Here is a 19,864-nt window from a genome sequence, read left to right as displayed (position 1 = left end):
AAGACAAAAGATTAGTATCCAAAATGTACTAAGAATTCCTATGAATGGGGTCCTGGGTGGCTCAGTAGTTAAGCGTCTGACTTTAGCTCAGGTCATGATCTCACAGTTGGTGAGTTCAAGCCCTGCATCAGGCTCTCTGCTGTCAGTACGGAGTCTGTTTGGGATCCTCTTTCTCCCTGCTCCTCCCCTGCTTGCATACATGCTCTCTCTCTCTCAAAAATAATAAAAATAAATAAATAAATAAATAAATAAATAAATAAATAAATAAATAAATAAATAAAAAGAATTGCTAGCAAGCAGGAAATAAAATGAGTCAGGCAATTTGCAGCAAATAAATACAGGTAATACAAATGACCAATAAACATGAAAAGATGTTCAAGCTCACTAATCAAAGAACTACAAATAAAAAGGAGATAATAATTTTAACTCCTATTGCTGGAAATATTCAAAAAGTTTTATATCAAGTATTGGAGAAATAAGTACTCTCAAATCCTTTATGTACAGCCACTCTTGAGGGCAATATGGCAACATCTATTAACACTAAAAACAGGGCACCTTGGTGGCTCAGTCAGTTGAGAATCCACTCTTGATTTCAGCTCATGATCCCATGGTTTCTGGGATTAAGCCTTGCGACAGTCTCTGCACTGAGCATGGAGCCTGCTTGGGATTCTCTCCCTCTCTCTCTGACCCTACCCTGCTTGTGCACGCACATTCTTTCTCTCTAAAATAAATAAACATTTTAAAAAATGATTCTCTCTCCCTCCCTCTCTCCTGCTCATGCTCGCTCTCTCTCGCTCTCGCTCTCTCTAAAATAACAAAGAAAAGGAAGGAAAGGAAAGGAAAGGAAAGGAAAGGAAAGGAAAGGAAAGGAAAGGAAAGGAAAGGAAAGGAAAGGAAAATATGCTTATCCTATTACTCAGCAATTTCATTTCTTCAGCTCATCTCTAAATAACATATATGCAAGGGGTGTTAACTGCAGCATTGTTACTAACAGCCAAACACTGGAAACACCCTAAATGCTCATCAAAGAACACTGGATAAATACATTGTGGTATATTTATATACAGAAATACTATATAGTAATTAAGGTAATAAACTTTATATTAAAATAGAAAGAAATCAAGAACATAATGTTGATAAAAAACTTGATAAAATAGAAAAGGACTTTTTTTTTTAATTATATATGGTCTGTAAGTTTACACACACTAAACGCATGAGTAGTCACCTCTGGGAAAGAAGGATAGTAATGGCTCCAGGAAAGGAAGTAGAATAAACTCATTAATATAGTGTGCTATTTTTTTCTTTATATGTTTTATTTACATGTTCTCTCTCTCCCTCCCTCTCTCTCTCTCTCTCTCTCTCTCTCTCTCTCTCTCTCACACACACACACACACACACCTGAAGCCAATATTATCATGCAATTTTAGAAGGTAATAGGCAAGATTTTACATTATCTTTGCTTTTGTTCCTTTTTCCATAAAACAGGAGTAACACTCCTGAGTGTTAGAACAATCAATAAAAAGCACTTAATAACTGGTGCAAAATAAGCATCCAAAGTAACTACATGAGAAATTAAACTTTTTATATTTATAAACCATATTAAAGCATAATAGTGACTGGTCTCATTCAAATTTGTGACCATAAATTTCAAATAGATACTCAACACTGCCCTGTAATCATACTACACCCCAGTGAAGTTTGAGTTCCTTCACTCTACTAAATGGCTATTGTGTATCTTTTTCTCTCTCTTCAAATCTCTGACAACTCCCTCCTCTCATCCCAAGTTAATGATCTTGCCACACCAAGAACTGATGGAACTAGACAGCTTCACTCACCCTTACCCAGTCTCTACATCTGTACCTACTTGTGCCTTCCTTCTTTTTCAAATGAATAAAGTGACTTAGCTCCTATCTAATTTCTCACTTACACTCTGGATCCCATCTTTTCTGTTTACCACTCAAGTGTTTCACTTTTATAATTATACTCTCTCCCATACATCATCAATTTCACTTTCTACCTTGCATTATTCCCATCAGTAAATAAAATGTTGCAATATTTTCCATCTTAAAAAAAAGAAAAACTCTCCCTCCCAGCTACCATTTCATCTCTCACTTTTATTGAAAGCAAAATTTTTTGGTGCGCCTGGGTGGCTCAGTCAGTTGAGCATCCAACTTCAGCTCGGGTCATGATCTCGCAGTTGTCGAGTTCGAGCCCTGCGTCGGGCTCTGAGCTGACAGCTCAGAGCCTGGAGCCTGCTTCGAGTTCTGTGTTTCCCTCTCTCTCTGCCTCTCCCCTGCTCATGCTCTGTCCTCTGTCTCAAAAATAAAGATAAACATTTAAAAAATTTAAAAAAAAAAAAGAAAGCAAAATTTTTCAAAACATCGTCTACATTTCTCCCCACATCCTACTCTCTCCTCAATCTACTCTCTTCATAAAGATTGGAAAATTAAAGATTTTTAGAGTTAAACATGTATAGCAGTAACCTGTCTACCAAACACAACCAATACGAATCATTAGAATTTATATAGGATCATTACAAGAAGTGATAGTGATACAGGAGATATACACTCCAAAACAAGAGGTAGCCCAAAAATGTAGAAACAACTTTTAAGCAAATACCATTCCCTAAGAGGATAAAAGCATCACTGAAGCTGTTAGGACACCTTATTAAGTATATGAAGACTCCAAAATCTCAACAAGAAGATCAAAATGGGCCTAACTTAAGACCAACTCTTATTTCATCAAGTGAATCTTGTATAAAAGAATGTTCACCATGAAGAACAATTATCTGCATAAAAGTTTACAAATTAGAGCCAGTAAAGTAAAAATCTATGCCTGCACTTCTAATGCTATCTAAAGTTGGCTTTATGCTGCTTTTGTTTCTCAAGGTAAAATTTAAAACTATCATCCTCAATTTGGCTGTATGTATCTTATTCAGCTCTTCAAGAGATAAAGCATGTTTTTAAACATCCAAGGCTGAAGACCAGACTTAATTCATAATACTATCAAGGTAGAGCTGCTAAATCTCTTTGCTACCCCTCACATATCTTATCCAAACTAGTAAAAGATAAGCAATGACAAAAATAAGAGAAGCTACATACATACTTCTTGCTCTTTTAACAGAAACTCTAAAAATATTAAAGCTTTAAAAAAGGAGGGGAAGTGACATAATCCTCCTTTAATTTACATCTGTCTATTCTAGCAAAGAATTAAGATTCTTCATTCTTCTCTATTACTTCTTCCTGATGGAAAAGGAGGCTGTGTGGCCAGTTATAGGAGTATAAGGATATTGAAATTAGTGCACTAAAATCAAAAGGAGCACTGAGAGATCAAGAAAACCAAGGAATAAAAACATGAAAAAAAACTAAAACTTTGTTTCATTAAAGTATCTGTGGTTTTCTTACTTTTTTCTCAGCTAAAATACTACCAAAAATATTTATATGAACTTAGACATAAGTAATACCTTTCTTGTTGGATTCTTACTAGATTCATTTATGTATGACAAATCATTACTCTGATTAATACCTGCAGTAGAAATTAACTGTAACTTCTTTGTGGTATAATTCGCAAGAATTATTTAAAAGGCTAAAAGCCAAGGTTTCTGCAGATTTGTTCCTTCATGGTCAAAAAGGTATCATTTAAAGTCTAGCAGCATTAGTTTTCTTATTTGAATTATTTGCTACTAATACTGTTGAAACATGTCACTAATCATAATTTATATAAGATACAAGAATATTTTAAGATTCATGACTCTTAAAACATAATGGTAAATGCTAAATGTTAGTTAAAAGACAGTATTTTAAGATTTTCTAAAAACTCACTTAAATTATTACTCTTTGTTTTGTAAAAAAAAAAAAAAAAAAAAAAAGAACATGTGCAAAGAAAGCAAGGCAATTACTTAGGAACCATTTATTAGAAAAACTAACCAAAAAAATACATTACTTCTTTCTTCTAAAGAGTAATTTTAGGGGCACCTGGGTGGCTCAGTCGGTTAAGCGTCCGACTTCAGCTCAGGTCATGATCTCACAGTTTGTGAGTTTGAGCCCCAGGTCGGGCTCTGTGCTGACAGCTCAGAGCCTGAAGCCTGCTTCGAGTTCTATGTCTCCCTATCTCTCTCTCTCTGCCCCTCCTGCCCGTGCTCACACTCTGCTTTCTCTCTCTCTCAAAAATAAACATTTTTAAAAAATTTTAAAGAGTAATTTTAAAATCTAAGATATTATAGTATACAAATACATTTTTTACATATAGTTATACAAGTGAAAACACATTGTAAAAGTACAATCCCTCTGATATACTGCATTCATGATCTCAATTCTTCACCATCCTTATACCTTTGTCTTCAAGAGGCAGAATATATTTCCTGCCCACTGATTCTAAATTATGTCATGTGACTTGCTTTGGTCAATCAAATGTTAGCTGTTCTGACTCAGATTTAAAAAAGCATGTTTTTGCTTTTCTACTCCTGTACTTCAGCAACAAGAATGAGAGACTCAAAGAATGAAGCTCCATTTCTTATGGAGCAAAGCACTGAGTCAAGTAAGTCACGTTGGTTAAATTTCTGTTGCATAAATTCTTATTATTAAGAACTTACAGGGGTACCTGAGTGGCTCAGTCAGTTAAGCATCCAATCCAACTCTTGATTTCGGCTTAGGTTATGATCTCATGGTTCGTGAGACCAAGCCCCATGTCAAGCCCTGTGTCAAGCCCGCCTCCAGCCCCACCACCAGTCCTGCATCAGGTCCCGGAACAGGCCCCACAAGTAGAGTGTGGAGCCTGCTTGGGATTCTCTCTCTCCCTCTCTCTCTGCCCCTCTCCTGCTCCTGCACTCTCTTGCTCTTTCTCTGTCCCTCTCTCAAAATAAATAAACTTTAAAAAAAAAAAAAAAATGAACTTGTAATGGGTGAGTTCTTTAGAACATATTCTTGTTAAAACTCTAATCGAATTATTATATGATATGTGAATGTTAACTTATTTATATTATCCATCAATAACATTTTTTTCCTGCAAAATTGAAAAGATTTCTAAGTTCCTAAGATGAAGAAAAATGAACTGAAAACAGCCTTGATCTGAATGCTAGTTATACAAATGTGCTCAAATTATGAAAAGACCACCAAGTTATATGCTAAAGAATACTTGCACTTCCTGTATATGTGCTGTATCCAATAAAAAGGATTTCATTTTTACTTTTGATTTTAATTTTTTTTTCAACGTTTATTTATTTATTTTTGGGACAGAGAGAGACAGAGCATGAACAGGGGAGGGACAGAGAGAGAGGGAGACACAGAATCGGAAACAGGCTCCAGGCTCCGAGCCATCAGCCCAGAGCCTGACGCGGGGCTCGAACTCACAGACTGCGAGATCGTGACCTGGCTGAAGTCGGACGCTTAACCGACTGCGCCACCCAGGCGCCCCTACTTTTGATTTTAAAATAAGGATTCCCAGAAAGCTGCAAAAATAATACAGAGGGAAAAAAAAATAATAATACAGAGAAGTCCTACACACCCTTTAGCCCATTTCCCCCAATCTTCCGTAACTAGTGTGCAATATAATAACCAGGAAACTAACACTAATACAATGCAAGTATATAGTTCATGCCAACTTATCACATGTGTACATGTGTGTCATCACCACCACACTCAAGATACTGAACTATTCCATCACCAGAAAGGTCTCCCTCATGCTATCCTTTATAGTCTCATCCACACACCTTCCCTTACTATCTCTAACCCATGGCAAACCCCTAATCTGTTTTCCATTTCTATCATTTTGTCAGTTCGAAAATGTGATATATATGTAATTATACAGTAGCTGACCTTCAGAGATTGTCTTCATTCAACATAGTGCCCTTGAAATTTATCCAAATTGTTCATGCATCAACAGTTATTTCTAGTTTGATTCCACTGTAAACACAGAATACCGTATATAATTTCAATTATTTTCAATTTGTTTGTTTCATGGCCCAGGATATGATTTATCTTAGGAAATGTTCCTTTGGGGCTTGGAAAGCATGTATATTCTGCTGCTATTGGGTGGTGTATTCTATAAATGTAGATTAGATCCTATTGGTTAACAGTATTATTCAGTTCTTGTATATCCTTGCCAAATTGTCTAGTTGTTCTACCAACTGTAAAGAGAGATACTGAAGCCTTCAACTATAATGGTACATTTACGTTTCTCCTTTCAGTTCTATCACTTTTTACTTCACATATTTTGTAGCTCTCTTGCTTGCTATACAGAAATTTGCATTTGCTATGTCTTCTTGATGCTTTTTATCATTATGTGATGTTTTTCTGTCTCTGGTAATTTTCTTTGCTTTTAAGTTTACTTTATCTGATGATAATAATAACCATTCCTGCTGTCTTCTGATTAATATTTGCATAGTATTACCTTTTCCCATCCTTTTACTTTCAACCTATCTACTTATACTACTATATTTGAATGAGTTTTGTACTCAGCAAATAGTTGAGTCATGGTTTGTTTTTTAATTCATTCTACCAATTTGTCTTTTAACTGCTGATGTTAGACAATTTACAATCAATGTAATTAGTAATACGTTAGGGCTTAAGTCGTTTTTTTTGTTTCTATTTGCTCCCTATATCCCCTCTTCAAAGTATTTAACAGTACAAAAACAAATGATTCCTTAGAATTATAGAATCTGATATATTTCTGCTTACTTGTCTTAAATCAAAAAAAATTTTTTTAATTCTTGCCAAGTTCTAACATGGTAAGGAAATATATGAAATTTACAAAGCATGCTTCATAGGACTACATTATAGAAAATATCAGATAACTACAGAATCTATATTCCTCAGAAATTCAGTTATTCCAGTTGCCATTTTTTAAGATGAGTGTTTTTTAAACTAAAAAGATGACCCTCATGTCAGAGTGATCATTTGTCTTCAAAGCAGCTACTATAAAATTATGCTCATGACATTTAAAAAATGCTTACAATGAATAAAAAGATAAGAAATCTCAGCAGACAGTAAAAGTATTAAAAAAATGAAAATTCTAAAACTGAAAAATACAATATCTAAAATAAAACTTTTCCACAGGGCATTTGGATGGCTCAGTCGGTTAAGCCTCCAACATCGGCTCAGGTCATGATCTCACAGTTCATGAATTCGAGCCCTGCGTCAAGCTCTGTGCTGACAGCTCAGAGCCTGGAGCCGGCTTCGGATTCTGTGTCTCCCTCTCTCTCTGCCCCTCTCCCGCTCACACTCTCTCGCGCGCGCTCGCTCTCTCTCAGAAATAAACATTAAAAAAATTTTTTAAATAAAATAAAATAAAGTAAAACTTTTCCTGGATAGGTTTAATATATATTAATAGCAAAATAAAAAAAAATAAATTTTTTTAATTAAAAAATATTAATAGAATGGAGATGACAGAAAGAAGAGTCAGTAAACTTAAAGACAGATCAATAGAAATTATTCAACTTTCAAAAGAAGAGAAAAAAAACTGGAAACAAAATTAAGAGACTTAGGGATCTATGAGATAATACCAAAAGTCTAAAATTACAGGCTTCAGGCAATTTTTAAAGGACATGTAAAAAATTTTCTGATTTTATGAATGAACAATAACAAAGTCAATACTGAGTTCTAGTCTCAGCTATCTACCTAGGTACTTTAACCTAAGACTGCCAACTAATCTCTTGGAGGACTGCGTGCTCTTTCCATATAATAAGGGCAATGGTTTTATATGGATTAGTGGTTTTTAGATTTAGCTATTCCTCAGAACCTCCAAGGGAGTATTTTAGAAATATAGGCCTTACCTCTGAAGTTCATGTTCCAAAGGTCTGATCTGAAGGGGGACCCAGATATATCTGCATTTTCCCTGAAGTTTCTTAGGCTACTTCTGGAAGGTAAGCCAACTTTGAAAACCACTACACCAGATTTTACTTGGAGAGTTAGCGCATGTGACAGGGATTCTTGGTATTAATAGCTTGTAAATTCTCAAAGGAAAGTTCTCTATACAGATGTAGCGATATGATAATCCACCAAAATCTTGCAATCAAGTTCTTAGAGAAAGGGGCTGTAGTTTATTATCTTTATTTTTATCATAGCAAAACTTTTTAGTGAATGTTAAAGTCAAGAAATAATCTTTGAAAGATGTTCTATGCCACTCCCCTAAAAGATTCTTTTTTTTTTGAGAGACAGAGCGTGCAAGCAGGGGAAAGAGGTAGAGGGAGAGAGAGAGGGGAGAGAGAGAAAGAGAAAGAAAGAGAGAGAGAGAGAGAGAGAGAGAGAGAGAGTGAGTCTTAAGCAGGTTCCACACTCAGAGCAGAGCCTGACATGGGGCTTGATCCTACAACCCTGGGATCATGACCCGAGCCTAAATCAAGAATCAGACACCCAATCAACTGAGCCACTCAGGCTCTGTGGGAGCCACCATTTCTTAGAACATATACACACTACTACTACAGCAAGAGCTGATTCTTGGAATTAAAGTTATTTTACCATGATATTCTTACTCTCTCCAACTCCTCAGGAAGGAATCTGAAGTAGTATGTTTTTTTTAATTTATACAAAGCAGGCATAGCTCACTTCACATAAGAGGTGTCCCTGAAACACTGCATAAAAGTTTAGCAAACTAAAAAATTTTAAATACATTCGTTGGGAGAGTAAGAGCTATTAAAAGAATAGCAGTTATTGCCTTCCTTCAGGATATTCTGCTGTGACTCTTCCGGTAAATATATTTATTTTAGCAGTTAATCTAAGGTATACTGTTTAATGAAGAAAGACAATTACAAGAAGGTGAATAGTGTAATTGCACAGAAGTGATGAGGGAATTTTTCTATTTATGTTTATGAACATATACCAAAAAAAAAAAAAAAAAAATCCCTAAAATATATAAAACTAAATACCTGGAAAAGCATGCTAAGACGATGAGGGAGATTTTTTTCACTTTCCTAATTACACATTTCTTCATTGTTTGGACTTTCTAAAATAAACATGTATTACTTCTATGAGCAATAAAAATAATAAAGATATTCCATGAGAGGGTTGGGAGGGAAACAAAGCAGCTTTCTGTAACATGAACAACTACCCCTAATTATTATGGTTAGAAATTTGTGTTATTATTGTTTTCCAATATGTATCAGTTTTTCTTAAAACAGGACATACATGTACTCCTCTTTTCTTCCATTCTTCTGTGTTTCATATACTGCTTACCTTTGAAATATAAATAATTACACTCTCTCCATACCTGATGGAGGGATCATCATCCTACGATCCTGCTCCCATGGAGGTGAAAGGGACCCAGTGTCAGAAGGTGCTCTACGGGCATCAGTTAACCTATCACAGCTTGATTCTCCTCTTTCATTGGTATTCTGATGGTCCAGAGGATTCCCTGGGCCTCTTGAGCCTAATTAAAGAAAAAATTACAATTCTGTTTTATCTAAAAAAGTATTATAAGACCTATCATCAAATGAAATCCAGGCAGCTTTTAAAAAGTGAAAACAATCAGATTCCAACGAAGTTTCCCTAAGACATATTAGACTGTAATTCCATCCTACCAAAGCCTAGGACAAAGACTAGGACAATGAAGAAAAAATAATCTTGCCATGTGTATAAACAAATAATTGCCTATAAAAGTCATTTATAAATGTTACCACCATCATCATTTACATAGAAAATCAGTGGCTAAATTATAAATTATAAATACTAACTCTGAAAAATAAAAGTATGAAGTGAATTACAAAGTAAAGACCTCTATATCAGATGGAATAAAATAATTATGAGGTTTTTGTAGCTTACACTAATATGCCAATAGTCAAAAAGAGCATGATTCTTTTAACACAGTCATCTTAGAGGTTATATACCTATTTCAATAATTCTACAACTATTCAAAGTATTTTTAGAACAACTCTTTTAGAAATGTACTTGGATTAACTTAAGAGACACTCAAGAAATCGCATCTCAATGCTGAAACAGGATTCTACTTCTGTCCGAAAATGATTTTAACCAGTCTGATTACAAACTTTATACCCACCAGATAAATTTGGCTTTAAAGGGCTTTTAGCAATTTCTGAATATCAAATTCACCTTCAAAAAGAGCTCACAACTCTGAAGGCAAGTCTAAAACAAAAGTTTCAAAAACAACAGCACTGTTGGAATAAATACTTTGAACAAGGTAACACTCATTTGGGTAAGGAAATCTGGCATGCTTATATTTATAAAGAAAGACCATCATTATAAAGTTCCCTTCTTATGACCACAAAAAACACAGTACCTCAATTAATATCACATATTCAATTAAAATGGAAAAAACAAATACAAAAATTTTTTTAACATTAAATAACAAAATATGTTAGTACTTCATTTATCTGTCACTGAGGGGGGAATGCGGTCTTCTCAAAACTATATTGCCCAGAAAACAAAAGCTTTTTTCTTTTTAACCTTCTAAGGAATAGATTTTTTTTTTTAAATTTAATAGAAATCTTTCTAAAATGTCTCCACAGTTCAGTACACCTTTAAGAGACTAAAACTAATTCAACTTTTCTTGGTAACTTGTACAAATCAATATAAGAATCTTTTTTAAAAAATACATAATAATCTTTAAAAAAAAATTTATCTGCTCTTTTGTACAGTCAGGAGGTAAACTGACTTTTATATTCTGAAAGTAAGTCAGCTATCTCTTTTCCTCATAGTTGTATATTCCCCAAATCTTTCTTTCCAGCTTGTTCATCCTTCTAATAAGGTCATTAGAAGAAAAAGGCTAGGAAAGCAGAAAATTAAACTGGAAAAAAAATGTGCGTCAATTAGGCTGAGTTCATCTAGTGTGAAGCACAGATCTTTAAAGAAGACATTCAAAGACCTTCTCTTGATTGCTTCCTTTCAGAAGACCAAAATACAGGCCAACCAACCGACTACCAGGGAAAAAATTACAAACTTAAAAATGCTAAAGGTTAAAATTTTCATTCAGACTAAAAGTTACATGAAATTTACTCTAAAAAATTATTTTCCTTATGTTCCATCTGATTCAAACATATATCTCATTCAAACTTTCAAATTTAAAAAGATAATAAAAGGAAGGAAAAGGGCACTATTCACCCTTCTTCAGTGAGTCATAGTAACTTTTACTCCAAAGCAACTCTTTTAAGACCTACTAATAACTTACCTAAAACTTCTGTAGCTCTTCTAACAAACAGTAAAACACCCTTGCAAATAATCTAAACACATCATTTCTCAACAGTAATAAAAAGGAGAGGAAAGTAATTTAAATAGGAGAGGAGAAATCAAAGGTAATTCTTACTTATTACAAATATCCAATTGACTACAAGCAATCCTTGACTTATGTCATTCAACTTCTAGTGATTCACATTTGCAATTTAGCCAATTATACCTTTATTTCTAGGGAACTGTTTTTCAGATTGCTGGCTGCAAACCATCATGGTGCATGAAATTAGTCTTAATGAGCAACTTTTTTAAATGAAATGGAACAGAAATGAACACAAAATACCAGAAAGCGTCAAAAATTGTAAGGGTAGTACTACTTCATGTAAATGGCTTCTATTACATTTATGTTGGCATGTAATGTGACATGATATAAAATATATTCCTTAATATAGGTCAAAAAAACAGGGGGAAAATGGATTTGAGGACACACATGTGAATTTCAAAATTAGTCTCCTTCCTCAAATGCTCAAAGGAAAGGTCTCCCAGGGCTCCAAGTGTCAGTCTGCAACTCACTCTTTCCCTAGGAGTTTTCAGTTCAAAGCCAACACAAGCAAAAGTTCTCTCTGAAATATCCCCAGGCTGTGGGTCCAATCAGCAGTGGGACTGGGAAGTGGGAGGGACCAATGGGAAGTATACCAAACTGAGGATACAAAGACGTAAATAGGAAATGGGTAAAGGGAGAATATCCCATAACCCATAGAAATTTTATTTTCTCATTCTTTGAAGGGATTCCCAAAGAAAGAGCTCCAAAAATATTTAAAATAATGGCAGTTTCAACAGAACAGGACAGCATCCCTGAGAGACTATTTTTGGTAAGTAGTATCCATTTGAGTATATGAGCTGTGAGAAGTTGGATTTAGTTTGGTGTTTTTATTTAGTCTCATTACTTTCTGTTCCTACCTCAGACTCAACATGCTAGATTCACTGATAAAAAGGGGGGAATAGAGACACAACACTGATGAAGAATGTTATTAGCTCTTATACAACACAGATTTGGGGCTAAAAACCTAAGACTTTTGACTTGGGAATGAACAGCACTGTTTACCTTTTAATTTTGCCACAATTCAAGGGAAAATTTTAAAGCAACTTGACAAAGTGAGGTGAGAAATCAAAAGAGGAAAACTCCAGGTACACAGGTAACGCCAGGATGAGAGCTGATGAAGTAAATGGAGAAAGACCAAGAGCTAATGCATAGGCTTGAAGTAGCTGCTAAAATTTGCAAAACCCCATACAGGGTAACAAAGCAATCTTGGGTCAGTTTCTCAAAGTATTAAACAAATCATTTCCGTCTCCCTTAAGGCTCCCATCAAAACTCTTCTTGAGAAGTACTCAAGATAGTACTTCTGTATTACTCCACTCTAAAAAGAAGGTTCTTTCTTTTACCTTCTGATTTTCTAAAATAAAAAGATCATGATAATGAAGTAAAAAAAGATTTTAGAAATTCTACATTTTAATAATGTTTTGTTAAAATACAATTTTATGCTAGGTTATATTGTTATCATATTTCATGTATTCTTTATAAAGTGTTGCATTATGTAGTATAATATATAGTTTTTAAGAAGTCAAATGATCTAAAAAGATTAAGGGCTTGACCAAAACATAACCTACTATACCTGTTTCTAAGAGAAAAATATATTAAAATTACATGTCATAGAGCTCCTTTTCCAAACAAAAATAACCCACAATAAGTGCAAGGAATGCCTGTATTTTCCAAAGATTTATTTTAAAGATCATTTTAAAGATAAGTTGAGATGAAAATATAAAGTAAGGAAGAAATCTAGAGTAATAAAGATGTTTAAACAATATACCTCTTCCTCCTCCCCCTGGAAGCAAAGGTGAGAGTCTGAGTGGACCCTCCAACAAAGTTGGAGGGGAGAGAAAAGCTCTCGTTTCAGATGAAGGTCGACCCAATGGTGAGGGACCATATGGGGAATGCTCTGGAATAATTAAAACAGCATATTTAAATTCATAGTTTCAGTTAGCTACACTATAGATTAGAATCCCATTTCAACAATTTCCATCAAGTCACCCTATTGTCAATTTAAGTTTAATCCACATCCTAAACACTTAGCATGCTCTGGGTTTTATTAATACGGGATAGAATTAAATATGGAACCCTGTGGTTTAAAGTCTGTCTACCAAGTGGACACTGTAGTCAAGAAAAATATTATTCTCTTGGTAATAATACACTTAAGTAACCATACAATATTAAGCAAAGGATACTGGTGATATTTTAGAACTATGAGAGGATTTGGGGGCCATGAAGTTTGTTTGGTTTTGCTTTTAATGGCAGTATGCTTCCAGACATTTCAGCTGATAAGAGTTGTAATATGGAAGGGCTCAGTTGAAATTAGGGCCAGATAGGCTAGGCCATGTTGAGCCATGAATTATTTGGGTGAAGCTCAGATTTTTCAAAATAGAAATGCAAAATCCTCTGAAGCATCAGAAACAACTTTTGATTCATTACCACTGAAAATTCAGTTTACATATACTTATTTATCAAATAAATCACTTTCTAAACCATATAACCAGGAGCCCTATCATTTTACAAACTTCACCACTCCCAAGTAATGATTATGCTTCCAAAGATCTAAAATCAACATCAGAAAGCGAACTTAAATACCACCAAAATAATACTTTTTAAATATGTTAAATTTTATTATGTAGCTTATATAACGGTCAAATGCAATTACAACAAACGATCAAAGCATTATTTAACCTTTACGAGACTTCTGCATTACGTTCAGTCAAGAATTCCTTCTGTATAATTGCCCCCCACTCCAACCTTTGTTACTATTTGGAATTAATAACCTGTTATTTTGTAATGTAAAAACAGATTTTCATTTTAATGAAATTAGACTCTCAAAAGTGATTTTTATAACTTTGAAATGGTTATTAAAATGGGATTCCACCTATATAAAGTTAGGTTTATTTTCCCTGCCTTAGATGCTTAATTCCAATTCAACCAAAAATTATTTTGAAAAATTTAAACTACTTGGAACAGTATGAGATCATTAAAGATGCTAACTCATTAATGAACAGACAAAAATATTAAATACATCTTCCAAAGAACTGGTCCTCTCTTGGAGGTAATTAAAGCAATCAAATCTCAGATTATTAATGTTTTCCCACCTTCTTAATTGATACTTTTAAATAATTAAAAACATCTGTTTTAAATCTTGTTTTTATAATTCAAGCAAATCCCAATGAGTAGTGGATATATAAACAGTCACAATGTTATTCCCTTTAAGCACTCCTTACTCATTCTCCCAAGAAATATTGAGTACCTTACTACATGCCTTTCACTTTGCTTTTCAAAGAGCTCAATGTGCTAAATATACATCATCTTACAAAAGCCCACTAAGAAATAAAGGCAGCAATTATTTACATTATTTCCAGGGTAACAAAACTCAGAAACTTGGGAGATTATGATAGAACTCAGATTAGAATCCTGGCTCCAAAATCTAAAATATTTATAAATAATAGTATTAATTTACACTAATATAAAAGATATGTGCAATATATACATATATATGTATTTTAAATGAGGGTTAAAAAAAAAAAAAAGACTACCTCTGCCAAATGCTGTATTTGGAACATCAAGTGCATAAGGATCTTTTTCTAAAAGTTCAAATTTAAACTCTGTTTCAGTTAATCTGCAAATAAAGAACAAACATCTCTAAGTTACTCATCTAAGAAAAGCACCCACATTTCAAGAAAAATGCCTCTTCCAAGTACAAGGATCTCTTCACTATCTCAATATTTACACAGAAGAAACAAATCTTTTAAAATTATTCTGACCAGTAATAAATGGAATTGTTGAATCACTAAATCATACACCTGAAATATAACACTGTGTATTAACTACACTGTAATTAAAATTAAGAAACAAAACAAAATAAATAAATAAATAAATATTCTGACCAAAACACCTTTCCATAACAGGTAACAGGGTTCTTTCTGCCTAGTGATAGTGACATTTTATTGAGGTTTGAAATCACTTTGTTTTGTTCTGTGTTCAAAACTAGACAACTAGACTTCAGTGAATACTATTACACAGAATCCAAATTTTAGAAATAGCAGGGCTTTCCAAGGTCAACCAGTTCTAATGTATCAGTTTACAAGTAAGGAAACTGAGCTAAAAGTTTACATGATTTATTCAAAATTAAAGTAACAGGATTAAAACACAGGGTTCCTACCTCTGCATCTCACCTGCTTTCCATTGTAATGTTACCCAAATGATTCTAATCACAACACAAAATAGGAATCCAGTGAACTCATCCTACTATTTTATTCCTAAACTTTTTATCTTAAAATTGTGACATTTTAAAAGAATCTTATTTCTAGTTCTTGATCATAAGATCTGACACAGAACATTTAATCATGCAGTTTTAATTTCAAAGTAGAAAAGACAAGCAAAAAGAATAATGGAATCATGGAATAATGTTAATGGTACATTCTGGCAAGAAATTAGAACATCTGGGAAGAGATGTTTGCTCCTAGAAAAGCATTTATCCTTCCCTTCCATCATACATTGTAAGCTTTTATTCTTTCATTTTATTATTGCATGGCAATGTCGCCCAATATAATAAAACAAGAGAATGAAAGAAATAATAAAAATGGATTCTACCCATATCTACTAAAAGATGCCAGTACTCTGAGAATTACCACATCAGAGATCTATCTTTTCTCTTTCCATCCCTTGTAATTGCCTTCTTCCTACTCTAGTTTAAAAAAAAAAAAAAAACTGGGGTGGCGGGGCAGTGCCTGGGTGGCTCAGTTGGTTAAGCCGCCAACTCCTGATTTCAGCTGAGGTCACGATCTCATAGTTGGTGAGATCGAGCACGGTGTTGTGCTCTGCAATGCTGCTTGGGATTCTTTCTCTCTCTCTCTCTCTCTCTCTCTCTCTCTCTCTCTGCCTGCCCCTGCTCACATGCGCTCTCTCTCTCTCAAATAAATACACATGAAAAAAAATTTTTTTAAGTTATGGTTTTTACAGAAGAACATGTAAACAATTTACTTCTCTTAAAGTAACCTAAGACAAATGTTTCAAACAAAAAATCTAGTACCTTATAATAAAACTAATAAATATTTCACCACTAGGTATGTTGGATTCACTGCAAGTTTGTTTGTCCCTACAAAAATATTATATAATAAATAAAATACAACTAAAAATAAAGTAATAACTAAAGCTTAAAGTGTTCCCACTAAGATACTTACTTTTGTCTACTGTGAGCATTTTCTTTCCTTAAATCATTAAGATTTCTTTCAGCAGTCCGAGCTGCCAACTTAAAGAAAACAATACATTTTCATTTTTTTAAATACGTTTTTAAAATAACACTTATACAAATGTAAAACGGAAGATAAGCATTCACACATATCACAACACATTAGAATGCATTTCAGTAAACTCAATGTAAAAAATTTTTAACTTACAGAATTTTTTTTAAAGGAAATGAGTTTCCTATAACCAAAAGACATGAGTCTAAGGCTGGAGTTTGATCATGTACTTGCCAATAAATGCGGTTATCTAGATGTGAAGGCAAGAATTAGCACTATTTGGTGCTGTCAATATCCAAATAACATGACAGAAGCAATGTAAGAGGACCCAAGCTTAGGGTGATGGGAATGGAGACTCAGAATCATTATGCACAGGTACTCTGGCTATAAAAGCAGATAACCAACTCTGGAGAGAAATCACTATAATTCTGTGAAACCATAAAGATCTAAAACAGTTTCACAACAAGCCTGTACAGGCCATTTTTTTAAATCGCTGAATATACCCAAAGCATGCAGTCTGTTTGTTAAGATCATATTCCCATTCCCATAAGCTTTTACATTGGTTTAGTAATACTTTTATTTAATAAAAGATTTGGGGTGCCTGGGTGGCTCAGTTGGTTAAGCATCTGACTCTTGATTTCGGCTCTGGTCATGATCTCACAGTGTGTGAGATGCAACCCTGCATTGGGCTCTGTGCTGACATCGCAACACCTACTCAGGATTCTCTCTCCCTCTCTCTCTGCCCCTCTCCCGCCCATGCACAAGCACTCTCAAAAACAAGTAAATAAACTTAAAAAAAAAAAATTAGAAAATCAGAGTATGTATGCTATGGGAAAAAAACTTACACTTATAATAAACATTAAGAACATACAATATTCCTAAATAGTTTGTGGGCAAAGATTAAACTTGTATGGAATACTATATGTTTCCCAGTCATTCTGTACACTCTCTAGTTAAACAGCAACAGTGTATGCGGCATCAGACCTGGACAAACTAACGCAATGCACTGGGGCAAACTTATCTATTTTACAAAGGCAAATTAACTCAACCTAGAACCATAACTTTTTACAGGTTAAAAGAACTGTACTATCAAATGTATTCATTTAAAATTGTGAACTACACATTAGAATTGACTTTAACTGGCCAAAGAATAAAGTATGTTAAATACACACACACAAACAAAACAAAACAAAACAAAACCCTAGCTTAACCATATTTTAGCATTCATTATCAAAAAGATTCCAATGTAAATCATTTTCTAGTATATAATGATATAATCAATTTTGTACTAACAAAAACAATACTACACAATAACAATCTTAGTTAATAAAATATCAATTCATTCATTTAACAATGTGTTTTAACAACACAGAATCAAAACTACTTCTAAATGTTTTCTACACAGTATAGTATTACATATTTACTCTTAATTATAGGAGACAAAACAATACAAAGTTACTAAGTCAAAAAAAGTAAATCCTAGTATGATTATAGTGCTATCAATATTAAAGATAAATCTACAAAAAATATATAAGAATAAACAGATGCTAAATGATTACAGGCTTTTAAAAAGTTTACACTTCAAAGGTTAGGTAAAACTATAATTTCAATGAATGACCACATTGTATTCAGATATTACTTAAAATATGCAAAAAAGCATTCTATTAAGTGCAGGTGTTAAGCCCCTATCTTAAGAAGCTTAAATCTGTGGTAAGGACAACTATTGTACTTGTCACAGAACACATAAAAACAAAGTATTATATGAGTTCAAAGGAAGAAAACATTAACTCTAATAGGATGGAGCAAAGAAATGCTCAAAGGAAAAAGTAACATCCAAAATTATAAAATTATTTATAACAGTAAAAAAGTGGAAACAAACTAAACATTTATCAAATGGGAGAGGTTTACATAAATTATAAAATATTCATAGAAAAATATCTATAATATATTAAGAAAGAACATAAAAACACTAATATATAGTATAATTTCATTTTTTAAAACATATACATGATTTATGTCTAAATATACTTAAAGTATAGAATAAATTAAAGTGATACTGCTGATTACTTCTTGGTACATCCTTTGTAAATAGTCTGAACTTTTTTTATTTAGTGAGTATACATTACTTTTATAAAATCTAAAAAAATCTTCATTTTAAGACATTAAGGGTATTTTTTGCATATTTTAACATAAAGTCTAGGTCATTTACTAAACAAGAAATTCAATGTATAATAACAGAGAAGCCACAGATTTAGAATCTAAAAAGTCAGAATTTTAATCTCTATTCTTCATTCTTTGATCATGTGACTTTGGGCTATTTCCCCATCTGTAAAACTCAACTTATAATATCTATTTTATAGAGTTGTTGGGTGAATTCAATGAGTAATATACACAAAATGCCTTTAAGTACAGTGCCTAGAACATTAAGAGATTAGCAAACATCAATTCCTCTCATCATGAAAAAATAATCTTTTTCTTTTTAATTTTATTTTTTATTTTTTTAAATTTACATCCAAATTAGCATATAGAGCAACAATGATTTCAGGAGTAGATTCCTTAGTGCCCCTTATCCATTTAGCCCATCCCCCCCTCCCACAACCCCTCCAGTAACCCTCAGTTTGTTCTCCATATTTATGAGTCTCTTCTGTCATTAAAAAATAATCTTTATCTTAGTATTCTGACTGTGGTGGGGAATGATGAAAAAAACTAAATTCATCTCCAAGCCCAGTCTAATTCATTAACAAATCTTCACTTGAACCCTCAACACAAAATCTGAGAAACGGGAAAAGCTTTGACATTCAACATGTCTAATTTCTCAACCTATACAGGAATCTCCACTCCAAGAAACATCCACCACTAAGAAATATCTCCCAAGCTTCAGTGTAACAAGAGTCTAGTAAGAGTTAACATACACTGAGTGCTTACTACGTGTCAGGCACCTAACAGGCTTACATGAGTTATTTATTCATCACTATAACTCTATAAAATAGGTACTACTGATATGTCTACCTTATAGGTAAAGAAACAGGTAAAGAAACAACTGTTGTTGTTACAGGTGTTGGAACCAGGATAACAACCAAAACTGGGTAACTCCAGACCCCATGTGTTCACACATTGCACAAACTGTCTCTGCTTGAAGACTCCTAGAGACAAGTCCTCTGAAGGCCAGCTATTACAACAGTTCTACAAATTAGATGGATCATTCTCACAATTAGTCAAAAGCCACATCCTTATCATTTCCTCATAGAGTTCTTCTGGAGCAACGACATGCCACTTCTCATGATGATCTTTTTCTTGATGTGTATCAAGTAATTCAACACTGAGAATCAGATAACTGAATTGTAAAGCTTTTACAACTAGAAGAGGCTTTCGATATCACTTAGTTCAATCTGTTGTTTTACAGACAAGTA

The 19,864-nt window shown here is 33.5% G+C and overlaps 1 protein-coding gene across 5 annotated transcripts in view; it reads right to left on the bottom strand.

The window, feature by feature from the left end:
- The window catches only part of LOC102972401 (melanoma inhibitory activity protein 2), an 83,126-nt gene that overhangs the window by 10,799 nt on the left and 52,463 nt on the right, over window positions 1-19,864 (bottom strand). For 3 of the 5 annotated variants that reach the window (XM_042989594.1, XM_042989595.1, XM_042989593.1), the window contains exons 17-20: window positions 16,395-16,462; window positions 14,748-14,830; window positions 12,983-13,111; window positions 9,202-9,360 (exon numbers count right to left, since the gene is read on the bottom strand). In XM_042989594.1, coding sequence (XP_042845528.1) covers window positions 9,202-9,360; window positions 12,983-13,111; window positions 14,748-14,830; window positions 16,395-16,462 — 439 coding nt within the window. The remainder of the gene's footprint in view (window positions 1-9,201; window positions 9,361-12,982; window positions 13,112-14,747; window positions 14,831-16,394; window positions 16,463-19,864) is intronic. The other 2 variants (XM_042989597.1, XM_042989596.1) reach the window with 1 other exon arrangement.

The sequence above is a fragment of the Panthera tigris genome, chromosome B3 (assembly GCF_018350195.1).
Source record: "Panthera tigris isolate Pti1 chromosome B3, P.tigris_Pti1_mat1.1, whole genome shotgun sequence".
In the NCBI taxonomy this organism is placed as follows: Eukaryota; Metazoa; Chordata; class Mammalia; order Carnivora; family Felidae; genus Panthera; species Panthera tigris.
The sequence above is the reverse complement of the archived record's forward strand: the minus strand, read 5'-3'. Positions and strand labels throughout refer to the sequence as shown.